Source organism: Eptatretus burgeri, chromosome 4, assembly GCF_056783735.1.
Source record: "Eptatretus burgeri isolate ZD-2024b chromosome 4, Ebu_testis_v1, whole genome shotgun sequence".
In the NCBI taxonomy this organism is placed as follows: domain Eukaryota; kingdom Metazoa; phylum Chordata; class Myxini; order Myxiniformes; family Myxinidae; genus Eptatretus; species Eptatretus burgeri.
The window spans coordinates 32308443-32332518 of record NC_140964.1 but is presented as its reverse complement, the minus strand read 5'-3'; the positions used below and the strand labels follow the sequence as shown (position 1 = coordinate 32332518).

The 24076-nt window shown below is 42.9% G+C and overlaps 1 protein-coding gene across 7 annotated transcripts in view; it reads right to left on the bottom strand.

Annotated features, from left to right (window-relative positions):
- The window catches only part of LOC147027752 (ELKS/Rab6-interacting/CAST family member 1-like), a 434885-nt gene that overhangs the window by 268957 nt on the left and 141852 nt on the right, over positions 1–24076 (bottom strand). For all 7 annotated transcript variants that reach the window (XM_085877321.1, XM_085877320.1, XM_085877323.1 and 4 more), the window contains 5 exons: positions 24066–24076; positions 22593–22760; positions 14775–14942; positions 5081–5218; positions 1443–1583 (listed from right to left, as the gene is read on the bottom strand). The exon at positions 24066–24076 is cut by the window's right edge and continues 145 nt beyond it. In XM_085877321.1, coding sequence (XP_085733447.1) covers positions 1443–1583; positions 5081–5218; positions 14775–14942; positions 22593–22760; positions 24066–24076 — 626 coding nt within the window. The remainder of the gene's footprint in view (positions 1–1442; positions 1584–5080; positions 5219–14774; positions 14943–22592; positions 22761–24065) is intronic.

The following is a 24076-nucleotide window of genomic DNA, read 5'->3' as shown; positions in this document are numbered from 1 at the left end:
GAGGTAATCTGCATTGAATTACAGCAGTGACTTTCACATAAAGGAGTTTAAACATTTACCCACACTTCATTCTTTCATCGTCAGCAAATCACCTGAGCAGAAGTAATGTGTGCATTTCGACCATCCTCTGTTTCAGACCTTAGGAGGTGGCGAAGTCTTTAACTCAGGAATGCACGAAGTATTCTCCCATTACCTTCCCAATGGAAGTCAGAGTAGGAACTTGGTGACGGAACAACAATATCAGGTGTTTTTTTTTTCTTCTTCTTTTTGTTTCAAAAAGTGCCATTGGATCTCTAACGTCCGCGAGAGTTGCAGGCAAATAGGACAGCAAGCTTAACATCCTTTTTCAATGCATAGTGGACTCTATGATGCAATGAACTGCCTGCGGAGCCACAGGATGAGAGTTTGTAGTCATAACATATGTTGCAGTATGTGAATCCAGTCATGCCATTCAAAATCTTTTGAAAAGTACAGAATTTATGTTATAATTATGGTACATCATCAAATCATGAACACAATGATTATTACGTCGTGACACTCTGGGTTTGCAGTGGCTGAAAAAGTGATAATCCTTCGACATAAACCATCAACAGACATGTCGCAGAGAGAGGGCAAGTGATTTTCTGACACCATATTTCGCTCTCACAGGGAGCAGGTATTCTTAGTTATCTCAAAGTCAAGAGAAAATGGCAAAGACAGTAAAGAACACGTGTATAAAATGTTCATGTGAATCATATATGACCCTTATATGATCCAATATGTAACATTTAGAAAACTAGAATGGCACTCGGTGGAGCGCATCCCTCCGCCAGGCTGCTGAACAGTTTACGTTTGTATCCTACCAAGAGACAGGATCCGGACAAAAATCGAAGCAAATCATCCTTGTCACACACCCAACTTGTGCACCAATTTTCGGCATAATCCGTCAACAACGTTTTTGTGAGATCGTATTATATATCGGTTTTAGCCCTGTCTCTCAAAATGGTGAAGGATCACTTTTAAAATTAGAAATTCTAGTATCCGGATCCAGATCCTCACCAAAATTGAATCAATTCATCCTTGTCACACACCCAACCTATCCACCAAGTTTTGTCATAATCCGTCCACAACAGTTTGCGATATCGTATTATATATCGGTTTTAGGCCCGTCTCTCAACGGTAAAGAATCACTCTTAAAATTAAAAATTCTAGTATCCAGATCCGGATCTTCAGCAAAATTGAATCAATTCGTCCTTGTCACACAACCAACATGCCCACCAATTTCCGTCTGAATCCGTACATAACCTTTTGAGGTACTCTGCTCACAGACAGACAAACATACAAACATACATGGGTGAAAACATAACCTCTGTCCACCTTCAGTGGCGGAGGTAATAAATAAAGGAAAGAATGTCCTGCTGCGGTTTTCTGCTTAAAGAAAAAACATAGTTCATCACACTCACCTCTTTCTCTGAGAGTTCAGACAATAGTGTGTTGATTCGTTCTTTCAGCTCCTTGCTCTCACGTTTATGAGCATCCGTCTCATCCTGCTTCTCTCGTTCCTCACGCTCGCACTGTTCTTTCATCTGCTCGATCATCTGCTCCTGAATGTGCGAAATAAGATTTGCGTTACATCGTAGAAATGACCGAGTACTTATTGATGATTAAAAAAGGAGGCTTCAGGAATGAGACGTGGTCTGTCCTGACACCTGTCCAAGTACACATTCGAGCATCTCCATATACTCCTCTTCTTTAATGGGCACAATTATTCCCATGTTCTCTGGCGTTGGCCGGGGGAAGCTTGGTCTAAGTTTTTCACGAACTTGCTGGCCAGGCCTGACATTCAACTTAGGGTAGGGCAGGAATTTGTAATATGGCCACGCTGGTTTTTTTGTACACATAGTCAAGGCTCATGGAAGAGCTTGAACACATAATGGATCAGGACGCAACTTAACAAAATGAAATGCAGGAGGAGAAGGGGGAAATGCCAATGGCAGGGCCGAGGGAGATCATATATGGAGACGGTCAAATAAGGAATGCGAGTAATGATGAAGGGTAGGGTAGAGAGCAAGGGGTGTACCAGATAGATACAGAAGCAAAATTCTGAGAGGGATGGGGGGGGGAGGGTCATATAACGGGTGTAGAGAGGATCATGGTTTTGGATGGGGGATGATTTTAGATGGTGGTGAACAGCTGTCTTGAAGACCTGGAGGGAAAATGAGATTGAAGAGAGTGTGGAAGTTCATTCGAAAGAAAGGAAGAACGAGGAACAAATGAGTGGAGGTGAGGGAAGTGGTTCTGGATTTAGGCAGTTTCACTTGGAGGGAGTTCCTGGTTGACCACTTGCATCCTGCAGATACCTGGGGGGGGGGGGGGTTGGGGGACAAAGCATGAAAAGAGTGTGCAGACCAGAAAAGAGGCAGAAGACAACAGGAAGACCACCGACCTATTGGCAATGATGAAGTGATCGGCCCATAGACTCAGCTTCATTACGAGAGATTCCAACGATCTTGAAAGCGTCGGTTTCCACGGCATCAAGCTGAGCAAGGTGCGAAACAGGGGCGCCAGTTTAGATGGGAGAGCATTATTCCATCAATCTGCGGATGAAAGTCTTGTAGGTGGATAGGAGCTCAGGTGTGCCAAGGAAGGACTTTGCTCAACGTAGGATGCCCAGTCAGTGCCTGGCTTTGGAGGCCAACTTAGAAATGTGGGCTGCCCAAGAGAGATCATGGCTGAGAGTAAGACCCAAGAGTTGGAGTTAAGGAGACGGTGCCAGCGAGAGCTTACCTACTCTTCATGAAGGACACCATGGGCTATTTAATGTCCACCAACTAATGCCAGCAGACAGGATGCCCAATTTAACGTCCATCTCAGGGACAGTACACATATTGATGAATGATACCTGTGAAACACTGTGACTGCAGTTTATAGTTGGACTGATAATCGAACCCAGCTGGACAGCTTAGAGACGAGTGTGCATTCCTCTGTGCAATCTTGCCAGCCCCATATACCCACATCAATTCCTCTTTCACCATGAATTATAAAAAGGCCATTTCAGTGCAAGATTTGAACATTCCTTCCATCAAGCCACCAATGCAGCCTCGTCTCAACCCTGGCTTGGAAGACATAACTTGGGAACGATAGAGACAGTCATTAACAAATTGCAGAACAGGCAGGGAATGTATATATGGTTGAAGCTAATTTTCACCTCCTGCAAAAATAAGTTTATCTCGAGGGATAAAAGAATTGCAGCAATAATCAACAGACAACAATGCACTGCAGAGAAACGCACAAAACGGCACAGAAAATTAACCGAATCAGAGCTAAAAGATTCTCCGACATGCTGACTCAACCAAGCCGCATGGATCCTTCTATAACCCCAACCACTCAACACTTTAAAATGACCGACCACCTTCCATGGCAAAATATTCCTTCTATCCGCTTTACGAATATAAAATACCTGTTTTTTTTATAGTTCTTATAGTCTCTTTTTCTTTAGCTTCATGCTGTGGACAAAGGGTTTGAAAACATAAACCATACTTGAATCTTCTTTCAAACTTCTCATCGTATCGAGTCTGGATATCATATGTAGTGTTGGCATTCGTTCCTACAACTGACATCGACAACCACCAGCTGCAGCAACCTCATCAGAGTTAAAATGTATGGTATTTACAGGAATTAAGAAATCCTGGTGCTGGAAAGCAGCCAGGATGCCATTAGCATAAGCCTCACCGGAGCCTCTTTTGCCAAGCTAATAAGATTGCAAAATGAACGGTTGAAAAACCTGTAGTCATTTAATATAGCATACATTGTGCTGCTCAGATTGGCGGAGTTAACGTAGCCCTTGAAGCGGACATGATGCTCGAATGACAGCGACCCAATAAACGAAACCTGCAAGTTTCACTTTTCGCCCTGATGTTACTCGGTACACTACAATATCTCGTGCAACTATTGGAGGCTCGTCTGTTGTCGATCTCTTTGCAAATAGGAGATGAATTCAGGGTTCATCTGTTATCGATCTCATTGTCTATAAGTTAAAAGATGGGTGGAAGCAAAAACGGTGCAAGGTACTAATGGCAAGCAAAAGCAAGATTGAAGATGGAGGAGGGGGGGAGTGAGTAGAGATATGGGGGTCTGTTTTAAATAAGGTTCAAGAGTTACATCAGCCTAAATTAAAACTATTAAAGAGTAAATTATAATCAGATACATAAATATGCATCATGTGGACAAGACGCACAAATCGAACATTCTTTGTTGATGCCAACACTGGTTCTTCTCGGAAAAGCAGTGAAACTCGACAGTTGTGTCCAAACAGTGTCAAAATGTTATTTTTCCAAAGGTAAAAGAGCAATAACATTGTAATGCAGGAATAGCAATTGTGTCACCGGGATGTGACAATTCAAGCCCTACGTACGCCAACAAAGTCAAATTCAGTTTCCTCCGAGTGACCAATTTACGACACGGGACATGTTCCTGGCAAAGTGTCAGTTGAGTTAACTTCAAAGAAATCAATCACCAACCTGAGAATATAGTGAGGCCCTGAAAAAAGAAACTTGGGGGAAAAAAATACAAGATATGGGTTTGAAGGGAAAGGTTAGAAAACATCGGCTCTTACTAGATTCAATAAGATAGCAGGACAGAGCTACGATGTGTTGAAGAGTCTTGCAAAGTTTAGATAACTCATTGCCAGACACTCGGACCACACACATCCATGGAAGAATGAAGATGCAAAAGCCTTGACCAAGACAAAAGTGTTTCAACCGTTTCGGCTTTCAACAGTTTGAATCGTGAACCAGTGCGCTGGTCTACGAATAAGCAAGTTTGATTAAAACAGTTATCTTGCTGCAGGACATCCATACCCTTAAAGAAATTGCTTCATCAGTTGCCAGGCACAAGCACCCACAAAGAGCAAGAGAGAGCGTGCAGTGTGGTCCACTCGTGATCAATTGGTTATACAGCCCTTTTATTAGAGTTTGAATGAATACATTTGTCACTGGGAAAATCAATTCTGGGATGTTAGAAATGAAGGGAGGAGGATCCAGAACATCAGAGAGCAAGCAAGATGAGGCAAATGATAGCAGAAGAGACAAGGTTGGTGGACCTTTTCAGAAAGCGCCTCCTCCAGTGTCGCGAGGGCGGTGTCTGTGTTGGATGAATCGGCCTGAAGTGACTTCAAGCGCTCTTTCAAGCTGCCCAGTTGCTTCTCTTTGTCTCTTATCTGCTCTTGCAGATTCTCAATCTGTAAGAAACAAAAAGATTCAGAGACCTCGAGGTAGTGTATCGTTTCCTATAATCTCAAACTTTTTTGGGGTAAAAAAAAAATTTGTATTTCGATAAAGGATAGTCTTCCAGAATGGGAAAGTGCTATTCTGCGAGGCATTATCCCATGGGTGTTCTGCAGGATATGACAAAGTGATGCAATTCCTTAAGTTTGAGCATGTTTATCTCACCTGATGCAAAAGCACATGGAACTCACCAGTTGATGCTATCAACAAAAACTTCCATAGATTTGAGTCTAACATATACCCCCCCCCCCACAACCAGCCCTCCTTCCCCATTCCCCATTCCCCATATCTGATTAAGCCAGCACAATAATAGTCAAGCTGGTGTTATGGATCTGCTGATAGCGTCTTAGGGTTCCAGCTGCACAATCTTCCAGAGCCAACGTAAAGCTGAAGCCTGTCGGGCATTTTGCCAGTCTTGATCTTACTTCCTTAATGCAAAAAGCCAGCTCTGCCACATTAGCCCAAAGTTATTCTTCCAAGCTTTCCTGGAAATATGAAATGGTTATCAATGTACTTTTGCCGCAAAATAAAAATTCCATCACAATTCCCCTCCAGAGAATGACCCCCACCCGCAGTATTGCACCGTGTGTACGAATCCTCTAAATCGTTTAAAACTACCAGGAAACCGAAGCATCTCATCATTACAGGAAGTTTTGCGGATGCCCAGGCAAGATGAGTGAACAACAGGGTCACTTCAGGTATCACTACAGGCTACCGAGAATGTCTGTTGAAGCCTCAACACGCAATCACTTGCATACACTCTTTCCTCATTCTCATGACACATTAGGTTTCCATATACTAGAGTGTGGACAGATAGTTGGAGAAGCAAAATCGCAGCAGAGACCAAAAAAAGAAGATATGGAATACCAATAATGAAGAACAGATTTCACACAGGGCCTCAAAATGATTGTTTTGTTTTGTTTACAAATACCTGCTATCTTTTATGTAGTCAATTAGAAGTGACCCACAATGTAAGTTAGGAACTAGACTGCCACTGTATTGTGCAATTTAGATTCGACCAATCAACGCTGCGTGTACTACAGAGTGCCGTGTGGAAAGAGTAGGCCGCATGACCTGTGGCAAAATATCAGAATAGATGATTAAGGTGCAACTGTTTGATTGCTAGTTATGCCAAAAGTTACTTTTAACTTCTCAAAAGTTTTGGATGTGTACTTGACCCATCACGTGCACTGGAGAAAATCCACCACCACTTACCAATGCCACAATTAACGAGCAAGTCTTTCATCACTGCATTCAAAAAGACAGGGTCGCTCAGTTGGCAGTGTGCTCGCTTACGAGCTGTTTTGTCTTGGGTTCAATCCCTGGCAAGTTCTAAATTGTTCAATGGTAACTGAGGTGCAAGCACGGTGCGCTGCACCTTGAAGCATGCTACCTTGATGATTGATATAGAAATGTAAAGCCAGCTCTTGTCTTGCCATTATGAGCTTCTGGTTTTCCTCTGTTCGTTTTTTCCCTTTCCTTCTTCATCTTCCCGTTTCTGTACTTTTTATTCAAATGGTTCTTTCTATCCCCTTTATGATCTCACTTTTTAACTGGCAACATGACATGGGGTTACCCACACTCATCTCTAATCTGTCTAGCCTGTGTTTGAATCCCGACCCAGCTATACACTGTCATCCTGGCGTTTCACAGGAAGGGCGATTCATCAGTGTGTGTGCCGTCCCTCGAACGGGCCTTAAACTGGGCGTCCCATCTGTCGGCATTAGTTGGACGTTAACGATCCCATGATGTCCTTCGCAAACAGTAGGTGAGCTATCACCTGCACCCTGAACAAATTCGAAATTCCTGTCCTAACCCACAGAGGGCACAACCGCATACTCAGCCAATAATGCCTTGTGCTGCATATGCAAGAACTGATATCACTTTAACATTTCCATGCCATCAGTGGTACAGGAAGCAATATGTGTTTGGTAGTTTTACTTTGTCTGGATTTCTTTGTTCTCACCTATTTTATTACTGCTGCTCTTCTCCTGGGACAGGATAATTAATTCAGAGGTAGCATACTCATCTATGAGCTGTACAGTCTGTATTTGATTCCTGACACATCGATAAACTGTCAGTTAGGTGCTTCGCAGACATGGAGTTTCTAACGCAAAGTGTGTCATCCCTTGGGTTGATGTTCAGCTGGGCGTCCCATTTGGTAGTATTCGTTGGTGGAGGTAAAAATAAAAATAAAAAAACAGAAAAAAAAAAACCTCGGTTTTTCGCGAAGAGTAGAAGAGTTATCAGCGACATTCTGGCCAAATTCCAACATTATAACACTGACTACTACTGGCTCCGGAAATGGCAAACCACCCAATTTATTCTCTGCCGAACGACTGCTTCGGCATTGATAATGCTCTGCAAAAAAGTATGTCTGCAATCCAAATGGCTCTTCTATGAGCCGAAACTTTGTGAATAACAGAAAGTTCCATGTATTTACAAGAAGATGCCCATGTATACACGAATACACTAGAACAGCACTCGGCAAAGCGCATATACCTCCACCAGGCTGAATAGTTTACGTTTTGTATCCCACTAAAAGGCTGGATTTGCATTCGGACCTGAACCCAAATCTAATTGGCTTGTTATCGTCACCAACCCAACTCATCCACCAAGTTTCATCCGAATCTGTCCATAACGTTTTCAGATATCATGATGTACTATATATCGTTTTTGGCCCTATCTTTCAATGGTGAAGAATCACTAAAAAATGTAAAATTCTCGTATCCGGATCTTCATTAAAATCTAATCAATTTGGCCTTGTTACACACTTGATCTGTTCACCATGTTTCATCCGAATCCGTCCATACACAGACAGACAAACATGGGTGAAAACATAACCTTGGTCCACCTTCGGTGGCAGACGTAATAAGCATGGAGCGGAGGTAATAAGCATGGAGGAACCTTTGTTAGATTCTAAGATTTTTCTATCCAATTTGACACCTGTCCAGGGAATATGGTTACCAATTGAGCCCTATGATAAGGAATCTAACACTCGAGACTTAAATAACGGTTTTTAAAATGGATTTTAAACAGCATCTATTGGGTGCAGAGCAAAATGAGAGCAGTTCTTACTTGAAACTCAAACAAAACAAGGATCACAAAAACACATACACAAGTACAAATGCATATACAGTATATCAATGGGATATTAAATGTGTACAACCACCCGATGTGAATGGATGAGTGGATGATTTGGTGTAAACAATGTAACAACATGACATGAGGTGTGAACTACTTACTTCTTCGTATGTAGCACAAGGCTGCAGGTAACATCATTGGCTGAGGGCGCGGCTGTGCCGCTGATGCAATTCCCCTATTATCAGTACACTGGTACTCATTTTGCCGACCTCAGAAGGATGACAGGCTAATTCAACCCCACCTGGTGTTAGTTCAACGAAGGGAGGCTCGAACTCAGGACCCTAAAGTCCCAAGCCAGCCACCCTAACCGTGAAGCCAACATCAGGCTGTGTGTGAACTACAATGATATATAGCATAGGATGGCAAAAAAAATTCAAAAATGACACCCTGAGATGCCAAAAACTTTCAGATATTTTGATGAAATCTTTGAAGGTACTAGTACGTGCCCGTAAAAAAAAAAAAAAAAAAAAAAAATTCATAAATAAATATTCAAACCGCGAGCAACAAACAACAACCACACAGGCCGTTTCTTCGCTCTCGTGTGCCCGTACGTGCGTGGCCCGGAAGTTGGCATATTATTCGCAGTTACGATTATTCGCAATTTAGTTTTAATACCCGATTATTCAATTAGCGCCAACGTATTTTACCTTTTCGCAATGTCGTGGCAAGGAAAAACAAAAAGAGAAGAGAATAGAGAAAAAAAAAATTACTTCCTGGTTCGGAGCATGCCAGCACTCTGATGTTACCGAAATTTATACACCGTCTAATATGAAAACTATCATAACTTGGGGCATTGTGTATCTATAAATGCGCATAAGAAATCGAGAAATTATTAGAATACACGAAGTCATCACTCTCCGGAAGTCCGTACGTTGTAACCCGTAATGAGGAACGAGGCTGAGCTTCCCTTCCCCATCGGCCACGCCCACGCAACAACGTGTCTTGTCATTGGTTTGGTAAATAAATGGCCATAACTTGGGAAGCACTTGTCTGATTAATATCAAACCTTGAAAAGGCACATCCTCAGGTACCCAGCAATATACCTGGCAAGTTTCAATGAGATCGGACCAGTGGTTTTCGAGAAACAGCGGTCACAGACACACACAGACACAGACACAAACACAGACACAGACTGCTGGAATTATAGATAGATAAACACAATCATGACTTTGAACCAGACCTGGTGGTGTAATGTTTAGAGCGTCCGCTCTGAGTCTGGGAGGTTGGCAGTTCGAACCCTGTCTCAGTCATACAAAAGAATAAAGAAAAAAATGGCATGTGCTGCTTCCTTGCTTGATGTTCAGGAATTAAAAGGATAGAGCATGGACAAGCAACCATAATAAGTTGGTAATAATAGCACAGGCTTGATGGGCCGAATGGCCTCCTCCTGCGTTGAATGAAGTTCCTTGAACTAATCTCATTATAGGCTGTGTGACATGAGCTCCTATCTTTCATCTTTGTTACTCATAATCATGGAACTGGTTGATTTATGGCCAGAAAATCTATCATAGTGTACAATGCAACATGTAGAGTTTGTCAAACGCAAAATGTGGCACAACCGATCGAATTTCAATCTTATTGATGAGATTCTGAAAACCTCTCTTGCTTCACTGTGGAGGATAAAAAAAAAAACCATGAAACAAGCTCATCGGTCAATCCGGAAACAGGATTATGATGCATCCATGTGAATGTGAAACCGAATGTGGAACATTCGGTTTCACATTCAATCGATCATTCACTGTAGAGTTGTCTTTCGTCGATGTTTCTTGTCAACATGGAGTGTCTGCATGTGGAGGAATTGAGAGAGACTGCAACACGATTCAGTGATAATTCCTGGGAGAATTTCGTGTTATGTGCTATAAATGGTTCGCATTAGAAGGTGGACACCACAAAGTTTCCGTCAAACATGATTAACTTTGGGATGTGTCATTGCATAAACATAAAGGGGTTGGGCTTCCACGGGAAGTGTAATGCACACTTCACTAACAGCACGAAGATTTCCCGATCCACTTCCATGCTTGAAAAGAAGAATTTTGCCAAAGGAATCAAGACTCCATCTCAGATCCCTGGTCAGAATCCAAGTCTTACATCCATAGAGCAAGACTGGAAGCACAAAGGACCGCAAGACTTGGAATTTTGTCCTCCTGCAGAGGGACAGGCAGTGCCAAACCCGATGATCCAGTGAATCCATGACTCCCCAGGCCCGACCCAGATGTCTATTGACCTCTGGCTCACAGCCAGCAAAGACATGAATATCACTGCTAAGGTAAGTGAATCTGTGTGACCTCAACATTCTCACCACAAACAGGTACAGACAAGATAGCAGCATCCAAGATGTCATTGAAAGCCTGTATCTTAGTTTGACCCAGGAAACCTGTAATTCCAGCAGCTCAGACTCCTCATTCAGCACCTCGAGCGGGCCCCCAAAAGGATATCTAAAGTCTCTGCAAAGATGACTGCATCATCTGCGAAATCAAGGTCAGAGATCATGACATTCCCAAATGATGCACCGCAGCTTGAGCTCTCCGACATCCTCCCCAGAATCCAGTCCATGCAAGTGCTGAAAAGTGTGGGAGCCAGTACACATCCCTGACAAACTCCAGTAACAACTGGAAATAAGTTGGAGATGGTATCACCAAATCTCACAGCACTCTTAGTACCAGAGTATAGTTCAGACATCAGATCGATCAGTTTTGGTGGCACCCCATGAAGACCAAGAATCCTCCAGAGGACATCCTGATTTACTGAATCAAACGCTTTGCAGAGATCAACATGGGCTGCAAGCAGCCCCTGCCGAAACTCTCGTCTATGTTCAGTGAGGATCCGAAGAGCAAGGATACAGCCAGAGTAGTGCTTTATGTCAACAACCTGACCAGTCCTCTCAACTGTTTGTTTATAATCTGCCAAAACCATTTCATTGAGTGAGCAGGTAAGAGGGTTTGTGACAAGCTCATGAGTGCTGAACACTCAGACAGAGGAAGCTACGGAAAGCAGCTGGATTGAAGAATGATGAAAGCATCATGTTTCATATCCAAGACCATGACTGTGTTGCTGCTGAGGCCCAGTATCACAAGGACTGTTATTCTCTGTATACTCGGCCTGTTTATAGGTCCTTAGAAATTGAGAAGAGTGATGAGCCGGGCTTTTCCGAAAATAAGATATTCCAAGTTTTCTATGAGACCATTATTGAGCCTCAAATAATTGGATGTTATCAGACTATGAGGATGAGCAAATTACTGCAGCTTTTTATTGAACTGGTCAGTTCATGCAAGTAAAAGATGCTTCAGGGTACAGGGCAGCTCAACTCAAAACAGACATTTGCTTCAGTTATCCACTGCTCTGCTTCCATCGACAACAGCAGCGATATAAGAGTCATATTATGTTTGTTGAGACAATCAACCCAGGCTCTACCCTTGGAAAAACTCCCTTCCTCCAGTTCAGGGCCTGTGAATGAGACCTCGGCTGATGACGGTGAAGCCCGAATCCTGAGCACACCACCCAAGAAGAAGCTAGAGTCCTATCTCCAGGTCAGGTACACCACTGCAATGATGATGAGGGAGGAGATGGCTGGTTGTAGAGGACTGAGGGTTCCCTGCCCCCCCCCCCAATGGCAGCTGATATCAGCATAAAAGCTGCTGAAGCTCTGGTTCCAGTGCCACTATACAACTTGATGGTATCATGGTCCTTTGGTGCATCTGATGAGCCTGTCATCGACTCATTTGTCGCAGTACCCATTTAACAAAAGAGTTTTAATGTGCAACTCACTTGATCAACCAAGAAGGCAAACATGAAGACCAAGGAGCTTCCCAAAGACATCAGACATAAAGTGGTAAAGAAGTAGCATTCAGGAGAGGGTTATAAGAAGATTTCAAAGTCACTCATTATCCCTTTGAGTACAATGAAATCCATCATTAAGAAGTGGAAGACGTATCATACCACCTAGACTCAACCCAGATCAGGTTGCCCATCCAAACTCAGCAGCCGGGCAAGCGGGATGTCACTGTAAATCCAAGATCTGCAAGACGCTATTTGAAAGATCAGCAAGACTTCATGTCCGAGATGGGGGTCAGCATTCATCAATCAACAATATCCCATTCACTTCACAAATCTGGCCTCGATGGACAAGTGGCAAGAAAGAAGCCATAACTGAAAAGACACATCTTAAATGCTTGTACCAAGATTGCAAAAAAGCATCTTTATGATACTACAGGCATGTGGAGATAAGTTTTTTTGGTGAGACGAGACAAAAATTGAACATTTTGGTCCAAATTCAAAGTGTTAGGTTTGGCATGAGCCTAACACTGCACATCATCCAGTCAACACCATCTCTACTGTAAAGCATGATGGTGGCAGCAACATGTTATGGGGCTGCTTTTCATCAGCAGTGCCTGGCAAGCTAGTCAGGATAGAAGGGACAATGGATGGTACAAAGCACAGGAGAATCCTTAATGAAAGTCTGCTTGAGTCAGCCATGAATGTGAAACTTGGTAGGAGATTCACATTTCAGCAGGACAATGATCCGAAGCACAAAGCTAAAGCCACACTGGAGTGGCTGAATAAGAAGAAAACAAATGTTACTGAGTAGCCCAATCAAAGTCCTGACTTGAACCCAAATGAAGATTTATGGCGAGACTTGAAGATCACAGTCCATCGACGATGCCCATCAAACTTGGCAGAACTAGAGAAATTTTCACATGGAGAATGGGTAAAGATTTCACCATCTCGCTGTGAAAAGCTGGTGGAGACCTACCCAGAAAGACTCATCGCAGTCATTGCTCTAAAACATTGTTCCACCAAGTACTGACCTCAGGGGCTGAATACTTTTCCAACCAGTGAATTTTGATTTGTACATGTTTTGCAGGTATTCCTGACATGTGACCTCCTTCAACTACAACAGTGTTTAATTTGATCTCTTCAGTAATGAATATACAAGTAATTTGAAAAAATTGTTTCTACATAATTCATTTAAAGGTGGCATTATTGGTAGGTGGTGAATACTTTTGCAGACGACTGAATGTGATCTTGTTCTTTTGAGTCGCATTTATACAAGTAATCCACATATCCCACGACATTCACATCTCACTATTTCTGTGTTGTAAATGCTATATGTTGCATATGATTTTGGAAGTTTAGTGTTTAGTCCAACCCATTTGTAATAGTATATGCTTCTTCGACCTGATCAATCGCATCTGCTTTCTGATAGGTTAGGATAATGCACTTTTGAGAGCCATCTTCAGGCCTGGGCGACGCTAGAAAACAATGGTTTTGTTTTGAGATCAATAGATTGTAAACATTCACCATGAAGAGTTCTGTTCACTTGCGGTCTCTGTCTTTTCTATGCATGATGATATTACACCGTTAAGGGCGATTCATAGGCCTGTGTGCACTGCCTTGCCATGATGAAGCTGTTATTTCTGTCCTCGGGCCCACTCTCTCCAGAGATTGCAATAAAAGTGACATATGTTATCAAAACATCTGATTACTTTCTCGATTCCTACGAATGAGTAGCATACACCTTGAAATGCCACGTAGAGGCCAATGTGCCACTTTGCCGCAATAGCGACATCCATTTTCGGATTCAGCGGGCCGAAATCATGCAGAACACCCACATTTCAAGTAGTTCCATGACATGAGTCACAAAACTCATTTTCTCGGCGAGATAGAACTGGATGTATTATGGCCTATTATCATTATTATTTTTATTATTAATATAACTCAACTAGAATTTTCTGAAAGGGTGAAAATCATTTACGTAGCTATAGTGGTATAAAAAATAGAAAATATAATTTGACGGGAATGTCTCGATGGACATGCCTGCACCCGCATTCGATGTCAACCCACTGTTATGTTTGATCGAAATGAAAGGTCACGTGATAGAGATAGCATGATTGTGAAAAAGAAGGATCGGTAGAAGAGAGACAACATCAGATGCTTCTAATTCTAGAACATGAGAAGCAGTGCTTCTAATTGCTTCAAACTATGGTCTGAAAAATGGTTTTCAAAGGGCACTTGACCTTTTTGAACCAAAAGTTGAAACAATTTGTCTTGTATTACAATCAATACTTATGTGACAAGTTTGGTTGAAATCCCTCAAGTGGTTAACAAGTTATCGTGGGAAGAAAAAAGACTGATAACGGACGGGGGCTTGGACGGACAGCCCAAAAACATAACGCCTCCGGCCTTCGGCTGCGAGACACAAAAATAATAGCACCAGTTATACCAACTACAAGGGAGGGTGGGATGTTGGGGTTGCAGAAAACTTTCAGAGAGAGAGAGAGAGAGAGAGAGAGAGATGAAGATGCATGAAGAGTAGCAGAGAAGAATGAAAGGGCAAAGGAAGTCGGACGTGCGATGGTACAGGCTTGCCTTCTTCTGTAGTACATTAATCTTTCGCTCTTTGACCTCCATCATGTCCTTGAGGTCTCGAATCTCGCCGGTCATGGAACACTTCTCATCTGATAGTTCCTGTACCTGCTGGGACTTCCGCGCAAGTAAAGCTTCCTTCTCCTCGAGGCGCAACCGCAAGGCCTCCACCTGTAATGAGTGGGCATGCAGTCGTGGAAAATGTCAGCTTGATAGCAGAAACAAACCATAGTGCATCGAAATTATTTTACAATAATAATTTCAGAAAAAGAAAGAGGACTGTCACAGTAGTCTAATTCATGGCATTGAAAGAAAGGTAGGATTGAGTGGAAAGGGAGTTTTCATTCTCTGAAGCAGGAATGATGGTGGTGGTCAGCCAGTTTTCCAATCCTCGGTTGTATCATCATGCCGATTGTTGAAAGTAGTGATTGCATTACTAGAAGTGTGATTTTTAATTCCACCTCATATTGAATATTACACATCCGGATGCAATTAAAAAAACAACGATGCAGCAACTGTATCGATGAGTACATCTAATTTCCCAAGCTGGATGACTTCGAAACAAAGTTATGAGACAGGTAATGTTTTCACATGTAATACCTGAAGCAGCCAGGGCACTGCGTTATTGAGTATGCTGTCCTTTGGATGAGACATGACATTAAGCCTGCTGTCCCATATGCAAGCATTCACTTGTACACATTAACAATCCCACGGTATTACTGATAAGACTGCCACTCTGTGCACGTTTAAAAAACACAATCATGTTTATGCCTTAACATACTGAAGGGGGAGGGGATGAGGGTGAGGTGGGATGCACCAGAGGCAAAACCACACCCTGATAAATGATTCAACCAGTAGCCAAAGTATTGCATAAGTATGAATGAGCATGAGGGAACCCTGAAGTGCACTTGAGCTTGAAAAGTTGATGGATTCTCAGAATATTATTGCATAAGTTCTATTTTAATCAAGTTAACAACAACAACAACAAAAAAACACCATGACAATCCCAGAAAACTGTTCAACACCTTATCTTGTCACCGATGACATCACAATCATCAAAGGTGATTTTTGAAGAGCTTTTTCTCATAAATATATGATGACATTACCTGCAGGGACGAGGAGGGGGGGGGGATAAACCTCAATCATTCATACATAAGAAGGTGAAATGCTTTTAAAATTAGTTCATGCACAGCAATTCTGTAAAGCCACCTGGCATTAACTAAGCTTCATGAGCGAATAATTGAATTATCCAAACATAATTATTATTCTGCAGTACAAAATGAAGGATATATTCATCAACACAAAGAGGATAACCATTTTTATTTCGTTCGCGGCCAACCACGTTGCTCATTAAGTGCGAAAGAAAGAGAACGGATTCTCCCGCTTTCTGAGCCAGGTAGGTTTTGTGCTGGCCCTACTGTATAGAGAACGATGTTAACGGAAGAGAAAACCCCTTTCAGCACTTGTGAGAATATGGTTTGGGCCTCATCACCGAAGAACATACTATACCGAAATGGCACTGGCAGTTTACCTTTTCAACTTATTTTCCTTCAACAGGAACCAAACAAACCCCCACATGTTTTCACTAGCCCCGGTGTTACCTTCAAGACCAATTTAGATCCATGAGGACATGGAAACTAGTTTGAGTTTTTGCTGTGCCATCACTACACCATTGTTTGAGGGCACACATGAAAGGGGCCTTGAGTGGTATTAAGCAGCCGTTCAAAATACGTGGACACACAAAGAGTCAAAGCGCAAGGTGATTGAGCAAAGCCGACACGAAGAGGTAAAACAAAAGGCACGGTTCAAGAAGTTTCGCCATGGCCTAAATAGCAGACAAAGTGTTAGGCAATTAGGTCATGGGTGGACGCTCATTAAGAGAGAGGTTAGATGAGTAGGACGCAATGAGGGAGGTAGTTGCGCAGACTACCTTTTATTGGGGATCGCTATAATGAGTCGATACGGACCTAATTGAAAGGTAAATATTGAAACGATTATTGTCGGCTCAAAGAGGCCACAAAGGCCAAGCCAGCTCCTGGCACTTTGCCGTCACTTCTGCAAATCTCTGTGGAGAGTGCAAGTGTCAATCGCACAGACACCCGTCATGAGGCGGAAACTTCAAAACCAAACCGCCACGTAAAACAAAAACAAACAACGGCGAGACCAGGTGTCACCTTCGGAACGGTCTCCTCCCTCGGCCGTTTTAGTCCGCAACACAAGAGCATACATCATTTACAGGAATGTCCACCTGACAAGCAAATTGCAAAATCTGGCAGCAATTTGGAACTCCAATGGCAGAAGATTTGCAAAAGAAGCTAATGCCATGAGGATTTTGCCCCCCCTCCCCCTTCCCCCCTGCCCCCCGCACCTCCCCATGACCGACGAGAAAGATTTTCACAAATACTGTCTGAGGGCTGATACTAATCAACTAGCACAGTCTATTGGCTTGACCCTAGGACCCACTCTCAGGTAATTCCTCCATCTATCCGGCGAATATGTATTTCACGGGAAATCAATCAGAAGTTGGGTTTGCCGGTCGAATGGGAATTGAGACATAGCTATGCGGCCGACATGGCAGCTCCATTGATTAAGGCCAGAATTTAGAATTTGGCCAAGTGCACAATGGCCTACCTCTTTAACTCAGGTATGCCTGTGCATCACAATTCCTATCATAACCTTCTGCTTTGTGTGGTCATTAAAGGATGGAGTGGTGGTTCTGTCAGGATATAGTGCTTGTGAAAGCATTCAGACTTGTTTGGAGCCATCTACGCATCATGTTTGTAAAAGGGGCATGGGAAAGGGGGTGGGAGCAGCAGTGAGAGAAAGAAAGAAAACAAAAAGGAAGAAAAAAAATCGATAGGGGGGAGATAGAGGAGAAAAGGAAGGATAGTGGAGTGAGAGGAGCAGAAACGGAAGATAACGTATGGGACATGCAGTGAAAGGGAGAGCAGGAAGTGTGTGGGGGGGGGGGAGGGGAGGGCAAAGGAGAGTCAAAACTTCCAGCATTTTTATCTTCCATTTCAACATATGAAGCTGAAAAAAAAACAAAAAAAAAAAACTTGTTTATTCAAAATCAAATGATAACGAAAGCATATTTATGAGATAGTGTAAAAATAAACTTGTCCTGAACCTAAAAGTCAACCTTCACAGGGCAACCAAACACTCCAAACATAAAATAGGAATTTGGAATTTGGCCAGGGTACCATCCCAAAGGTCTACCCTATTATGAAAATACCATTAAATCTTCAAAAAATACACGTCGTAGTTGCGAGCAGGCCGTTTTGGATAACGAACGTCAGTCTGAAGATTGATGCACTGCTCGATGCGGCATATCACCTGCTGGTGATGCGCATCAGATGGCGGCTTTCGTCAGACCTGATCCGGCCAAGAATAAGATTCATACTTTCATGTTATTTCGTGGTTAATAATCACAATTTCCTTTAATAAATTTTACAGTTGCAGGAAAAATAAATACATAAAGGGCGCAAAAGGCACGGTTGAAGCCAACTCAGAAAAAGCCATTAAAATGAAAAGTACTTTTATAACCTGATGTTATAATTGCTTCCTGTACATCTTAAATTAAATGGTTGAAATGAATATAAATCACTAAACTGATAATACGAATAAAACCATTTAAACCGTGAGTGTAAAGGTTGCTAACTACAAAGAAGAAAGTACAAAAGGTCCACACCCTCAGTTACAGGAGTGCCTGAGCACCCCCTGCAGAGCATGTGTCGAGACTTGTACTACGGATGACATAATAAGGCAAATTGAGCTTGGGTTTTGGAAGGGGGGTGGGGGAAAGGAGTGGTGGGGGTGGGGGTTAGGGGAGTGCAGTTGCTTTTGAGTGAAGCAAAGTGGGCAAACAGTGCTGAAAAAAAAAAAATGACTGCCATCTCGCTTTCTTCCTGTGCTACCAAACAGCCTCCCCCACACTCCTTCGGTCAATGGCCTTCTGGCTAATGACTAAAAGTTTGCCCCAAGTTGCTGATTACCGGGAAGACCTACAGGCTCTGTAACGTTACGGAGCACAATAAATCACCTCGCGCCTTACAGAGTATTTAAGATGACGAAGCCACGTGAACATTGGCATGCAGAGAGGCCCAAGAGAGAGAGAGAGAGAAGGAGGAGGGTTGCGCACACCCGCCGTTTGCATCCACGGTTGTGAGCTCAAGAGTAGGGACAGAAAACCGAAGATAAATTACTGGAGGAGACGAGCTGAGGGCAGAGAGATAAGGACTGCCGGCGAGTTGCAGACAGATGCAACGGTGCAAACAAACAAAAAGGCCAGGATGAAGCACACAGATCTCCGGGCTCAGATAGCCGGGACAGGCAGAGAGCATTGACAAATTGTACAACGGAAGCCCCGCAGGCTAACCCAATCTGAACTGTGTGTTCGCTACGCAGGTCAGGCCCTGAACTGAGAGAAGTAGAGCCTTCAGTTCACTCATCTACATCCGTGCTGCCATAACGACACGACGACACGACGACACATACTTGGTTGTGATACTTTGGACTAGTTTGGACAATCTAGCCTCGTATTAATGTCATAGCATTAGCCAATGACATGGATGCTGCAACTTACAATCATTTTGTCTTTTATTGCTGATGATATTGCTGATGATATTGCTGACGCTTATGCTTCTGCGGTGAACAGCGACTCTTTTCTCGTGTATCTGGTGCGTCATACAATGAGGTCTTTTGAATGCCAGCAGCGATGCTCGAACTGAAAAATGAGCAGGCCTGGCTGGGTGAACTCTTTTTGAGATCTTGTTTGAGACATCTTTATGTTTTTTTTGATATAATGAAAAAGAGGAAAGAAAAGTAGAAATACATAGAAGAGAATGAAGGGTAGGAATTGGAAAAGAGGCCAACAAAACAGAAAGACAGAAGAGAGAATACAGGAGTAAGCGAAGTGGGATGGGAGATTCTTCTTCTTCTTCGTTTGTATGCAGCACATGGCTGCAGGTAGCATAAAAGCTGGCGGGCACGGGCTGTGATGCTGATACAATGTTTCCTGAAGGTTAGAGCAAGAACTTGTCATTTGACCAGGGTGCCACGGCGATAGCTTGCAAACTCTTCACGAAGGACACCGTGGGATCTTTAATATCCACCAATGAATGACCAATGCTGGCACATTCGTTCTCTGGCTCAACTTCCTTCCAATGGACGACAGACACGTTGATGTATCATCCTGCATGCAAAGCACCAGAGTGACAGTTTATCGCTGGGTTGAGATGCGCACCCATGTTAAGCAGCTCAAAGGGGAGTGTGCATACCTCAAAGCTATCATGCCAGCCCCCATCTATTTATCACACATGCAGACATGGTGTAATTTTTACCACATTACCACCTCCCCACAACCCCCAAGTTCCCATAGTGTGCTGCTTTTTTGGCAACTGGTTGCATCATGAGTTAGGGGCGCGGCTATGCCGCTGATGCAGTGCCCCTATTACCAGTATTCTGGTGCTCATTTTACCAACCTCCCAAGGATGACAGGCTGAGTCAACCCCCTGGTGTTAATTCAGTGGCCAACGGGGATCGAACTCAGGACCCTAGGATGCCAAGCCACCACCCTAACCGCTAAGCCAACACCAGGCTCAACCCCCCAGTATGCTGCATACATGCCCCCTTTTTGTCTCCCCCCCCATTCAAACTGTTCCATTCTCCCCCCCCCCCCACCTGCCCAGTCCTCTGCCTTCCTTCATTATTCTTTCCCATTCATTTTCTCAATTTTAGGGACCGCTCCACTCTCCGTCCCGCACATGTATGTAATAAATAGATAGCCCTTATCTTTCACAAGTCATGCCTCTCATTCTCGACTTTGTTTGTGTTTGCTTTATTAATTCTCATTTTGTTTTACTATTTAACAGAGCTGGCATTGCCTGAAGCTAAGACGCACAGGCCTCTTGTATTTTCCTTCGTGAGAATTATTAATTACATACGTATAGCTTTTCCACAAGCAATTGGTATGTTAATACATTTTCGAACTTTACAGCTTTCTTTAAGTGAGTGTGCAAGGTTTTTTATTTTATTATTATTTATCTTAAAAAATAAAAACAGGCTTCGAAAATTTAATGAATAGACTGTTCAAGCAAACAATTTTACTTCCAAACCACTGACACGTACAAACACTTTGATGAACACTCGTGTCGGTTGCACTTGAACCAAAGTACTATTGTGAAGGACTTTCTCGTTCTTTCCCACTCTTCCGTCCGCCACCTCATGCCATCCACTTTGACTCTCCAACTCATGATCTTTATTACCTCCATTAGCCCAACCCTCTTACTGGTGGATTTCAGTGTTTCCCATATATATATATATATATATATATATATATATATATATATATATATATATATATATATATATATATATATATATATATATATATATATATATATATATATATATATATATATATATATATATATATATATATATATATATATATATATCTCCTGCATTCCTCACTCTTCCCCCCTCTCTCCCTCAAATTCCAGTGTTGATGACACTGAAGTCACAGAGGATGTAAAGGAACAGTCTTTGCCAAGCAAAAGTAGGACTGGACATAAACCATCATTAAAATGAATGTCGACACAAGGCTCTTACACACCACTCATTAGTGGGAGTGATGGTACATATCAAGGCAACATAACATTAGGTGGAAGACAGTGGTTGCCAATAAATAGATGGCTTGACGAATGGATCACTGAGTCAGCAAAAAGCCACACAGAAGTCACCAGGCAAGGTTTGCTCGGTACTCATCAACCTATGTAAGATGTGGAGTCTTTTAGTTTCCAAGACCTTGCCAACAGCCTTGATCCTCTTCTTGGGCAGGACGCATAGTATAAGCTGGACTCAAAGGCTAGAGAGAGACCAGGCATATTCAGCTGTGACAAATCCTTCATTACCCCTGAATTTCCCAGGGTCTACAAGGCATTTTAGGTAGTACAAAGAAGGGTTGTTGGGCAGCATCCATCTTTTGTTGGATATGCCATCAACACCACATGCCTGATGTTGGCTTAATGGTTAAGGTGGTGGGCTTGGAATCCTAGGATGCAGAGTTCAAATCCCCCTCAGCTGTTGAATTAATACCAGGTGGGGTTGATCTGTCCGTCATCCTTCCGAAGTTGGCAAAATGAGTGCCAGCATGCTGGTATCCTGTGGCGGAGTGGCGACCCGTCCAGGATTGTACTCAATAGCCAAGGAGACTGCTAAGGCAGCACAAACGCTCTACACAGAGTATGGTCCCAATGGATGGATGGATGGATCCATCTTTTCTCTTGGATGAAGCCAAGGAACAGGGTGTGCTGCTCCCTCACCACACACAAGTCTGAAGCTTCTTTATTTTTTTATAGCCAGCTAGGACAGTCACGCCGAATGGAGTTCTGTCAGAAGTCCCCCCCTGATTTAAGGCAAAATGTTAGGCAGAACATTTGAAGAGTTCAAAGCTCAAATCCAATCGCCTCCTTAATCTAACATGCCCCATAAAAAGTAGGGATAATGGCATCCAACCAAGCCTTTAAAAAAAAAAATTCTGTTCATTACAGCTGGAGTAACGGCACTTAAAATCAACACTTAAAATTATCAGGTGTGACGATTCTCAACTACCTCGATGAGCCTGTCCAGACAAGCCTGGCACTCACATAATACGTGCCTTACGAAAGGACTGCTAGTGAGATCAACCACAGACAGATTCCCATGCCTATAGTGCCCCCAACGTCGACAATAGCAATCGGTATGCAAGCAAAGCTCACTTTAGATATGGCAGTACCATTGGTTTTCAAACTCATCAATACAAAAACGTTTGACTTTTACCTCTGCTTGCAGAATGGCTGCACGCTGCTCTTTAGCTGTGAGTGACTCTTTCAAAACCTCGATGTGCTGCTGGCTGTCCGAGTTCTGGTTTGTCAGGGTCTCCAATCGTGTTTGTAGAGCTAAAAGCTCGGAATCCTTCCTGGAGAGCTCCTGCTTCAATTGATCCATCTGGATCAGGATCGTGGCATACAACAAGGTAAGTGATGTACACAACATAGTACAGGTAGCGTTCTCAAACAAATCAAAATGCTACGAAAACATATTCAGAGTCTATAAATATCACTTTTGCGATCCAGTAGTTTTTCCAACACAATTTGATTGAAAATTATAGCACATATAAAAGGAATAATTATTCGCACAATTAATGTTTCTTTCCTCTTTGCTGTTGTTGTGGACAGAAATTCCTCTCAAAACTGTTCACTCGAACCACAGTTTACAGTTTTGAGAAATCCGCCACAAAGTTTTTACCTCTGCCACAAAACGTGGACAGAGGTTATGTTTTCACCCATGTTTGTTTGTCGGTCTGTCTGATCTGTGAGTAGGATATTTCAAAAGGTTATGCATGGATTTGTACAAAACTTGATGGACAGGTTAGGTGTATGACAAGGATGAAGCGATTCAATTTTGGTGAAGATTCTGATCCGGATATGAGAATTATTAAATTTTTAAGTGATTCTTCACCATTATGTCTGGTGTTGGCTTAATGGTAAGGGTGGTGAGCTTTTGATCCGAGGGTCCCGAGTTCAAATCCCGCTGAGCTGTTTAATTAATACCAGGTGGGGTAAACTCGGCCTGTCATCCTTCTGAGGTCGGCAAAATGAGTGCAGCATGCTGGTATACTGTGTCGGAATGGTGACCTGTCCAGGATTGTGCCCAATAGCCAAGGAGACTGCTTAAGCAGAACCAACGCTCTGCACAGAGTATGATCCCAATCTCATCTCCTCCTTCACCGTTGAGAGATGGGGCTAAAACACCATACAACATGATATTTCAAAAAGTTGTGGATGGGTTATGACAAAACTAGGTGGATGAGTGGGTTGGTGACAAGACCAAGCCGATTTCATTTAGGTTCAGGTCCGGATTCAGATGCAGCCTATCAGTGGGATACAAAACGTAAACTTTCTCCACCTTCCTGCCACCCACACCTCCCTCCTAAAAACCCACACCATGCCCCCTTCAATCCAACCTCATCCCATCATGTCATCAAATCTTGCCTGTAGGCTGGTGAAAGAGTCCGAATTCTGCTCGATTAACAAAGTTATTGGTTACATAGCTGTCTGTCACTATGTACAACAACGACACTAAATTTTATTGTTCTTCGCAATTTCTTACAATTCAAAATGCAGTCAAAGTACCATCCAATATCACACACGTTTGTCCTTGACAGAGACAGCACAGCAACTGTGACATTGTGCATATGACAAAAGTATAAAATGTAGAGGGAAGCCTGTTTGCCCAAGCGAAAGTACCCACCTTATTTTTCA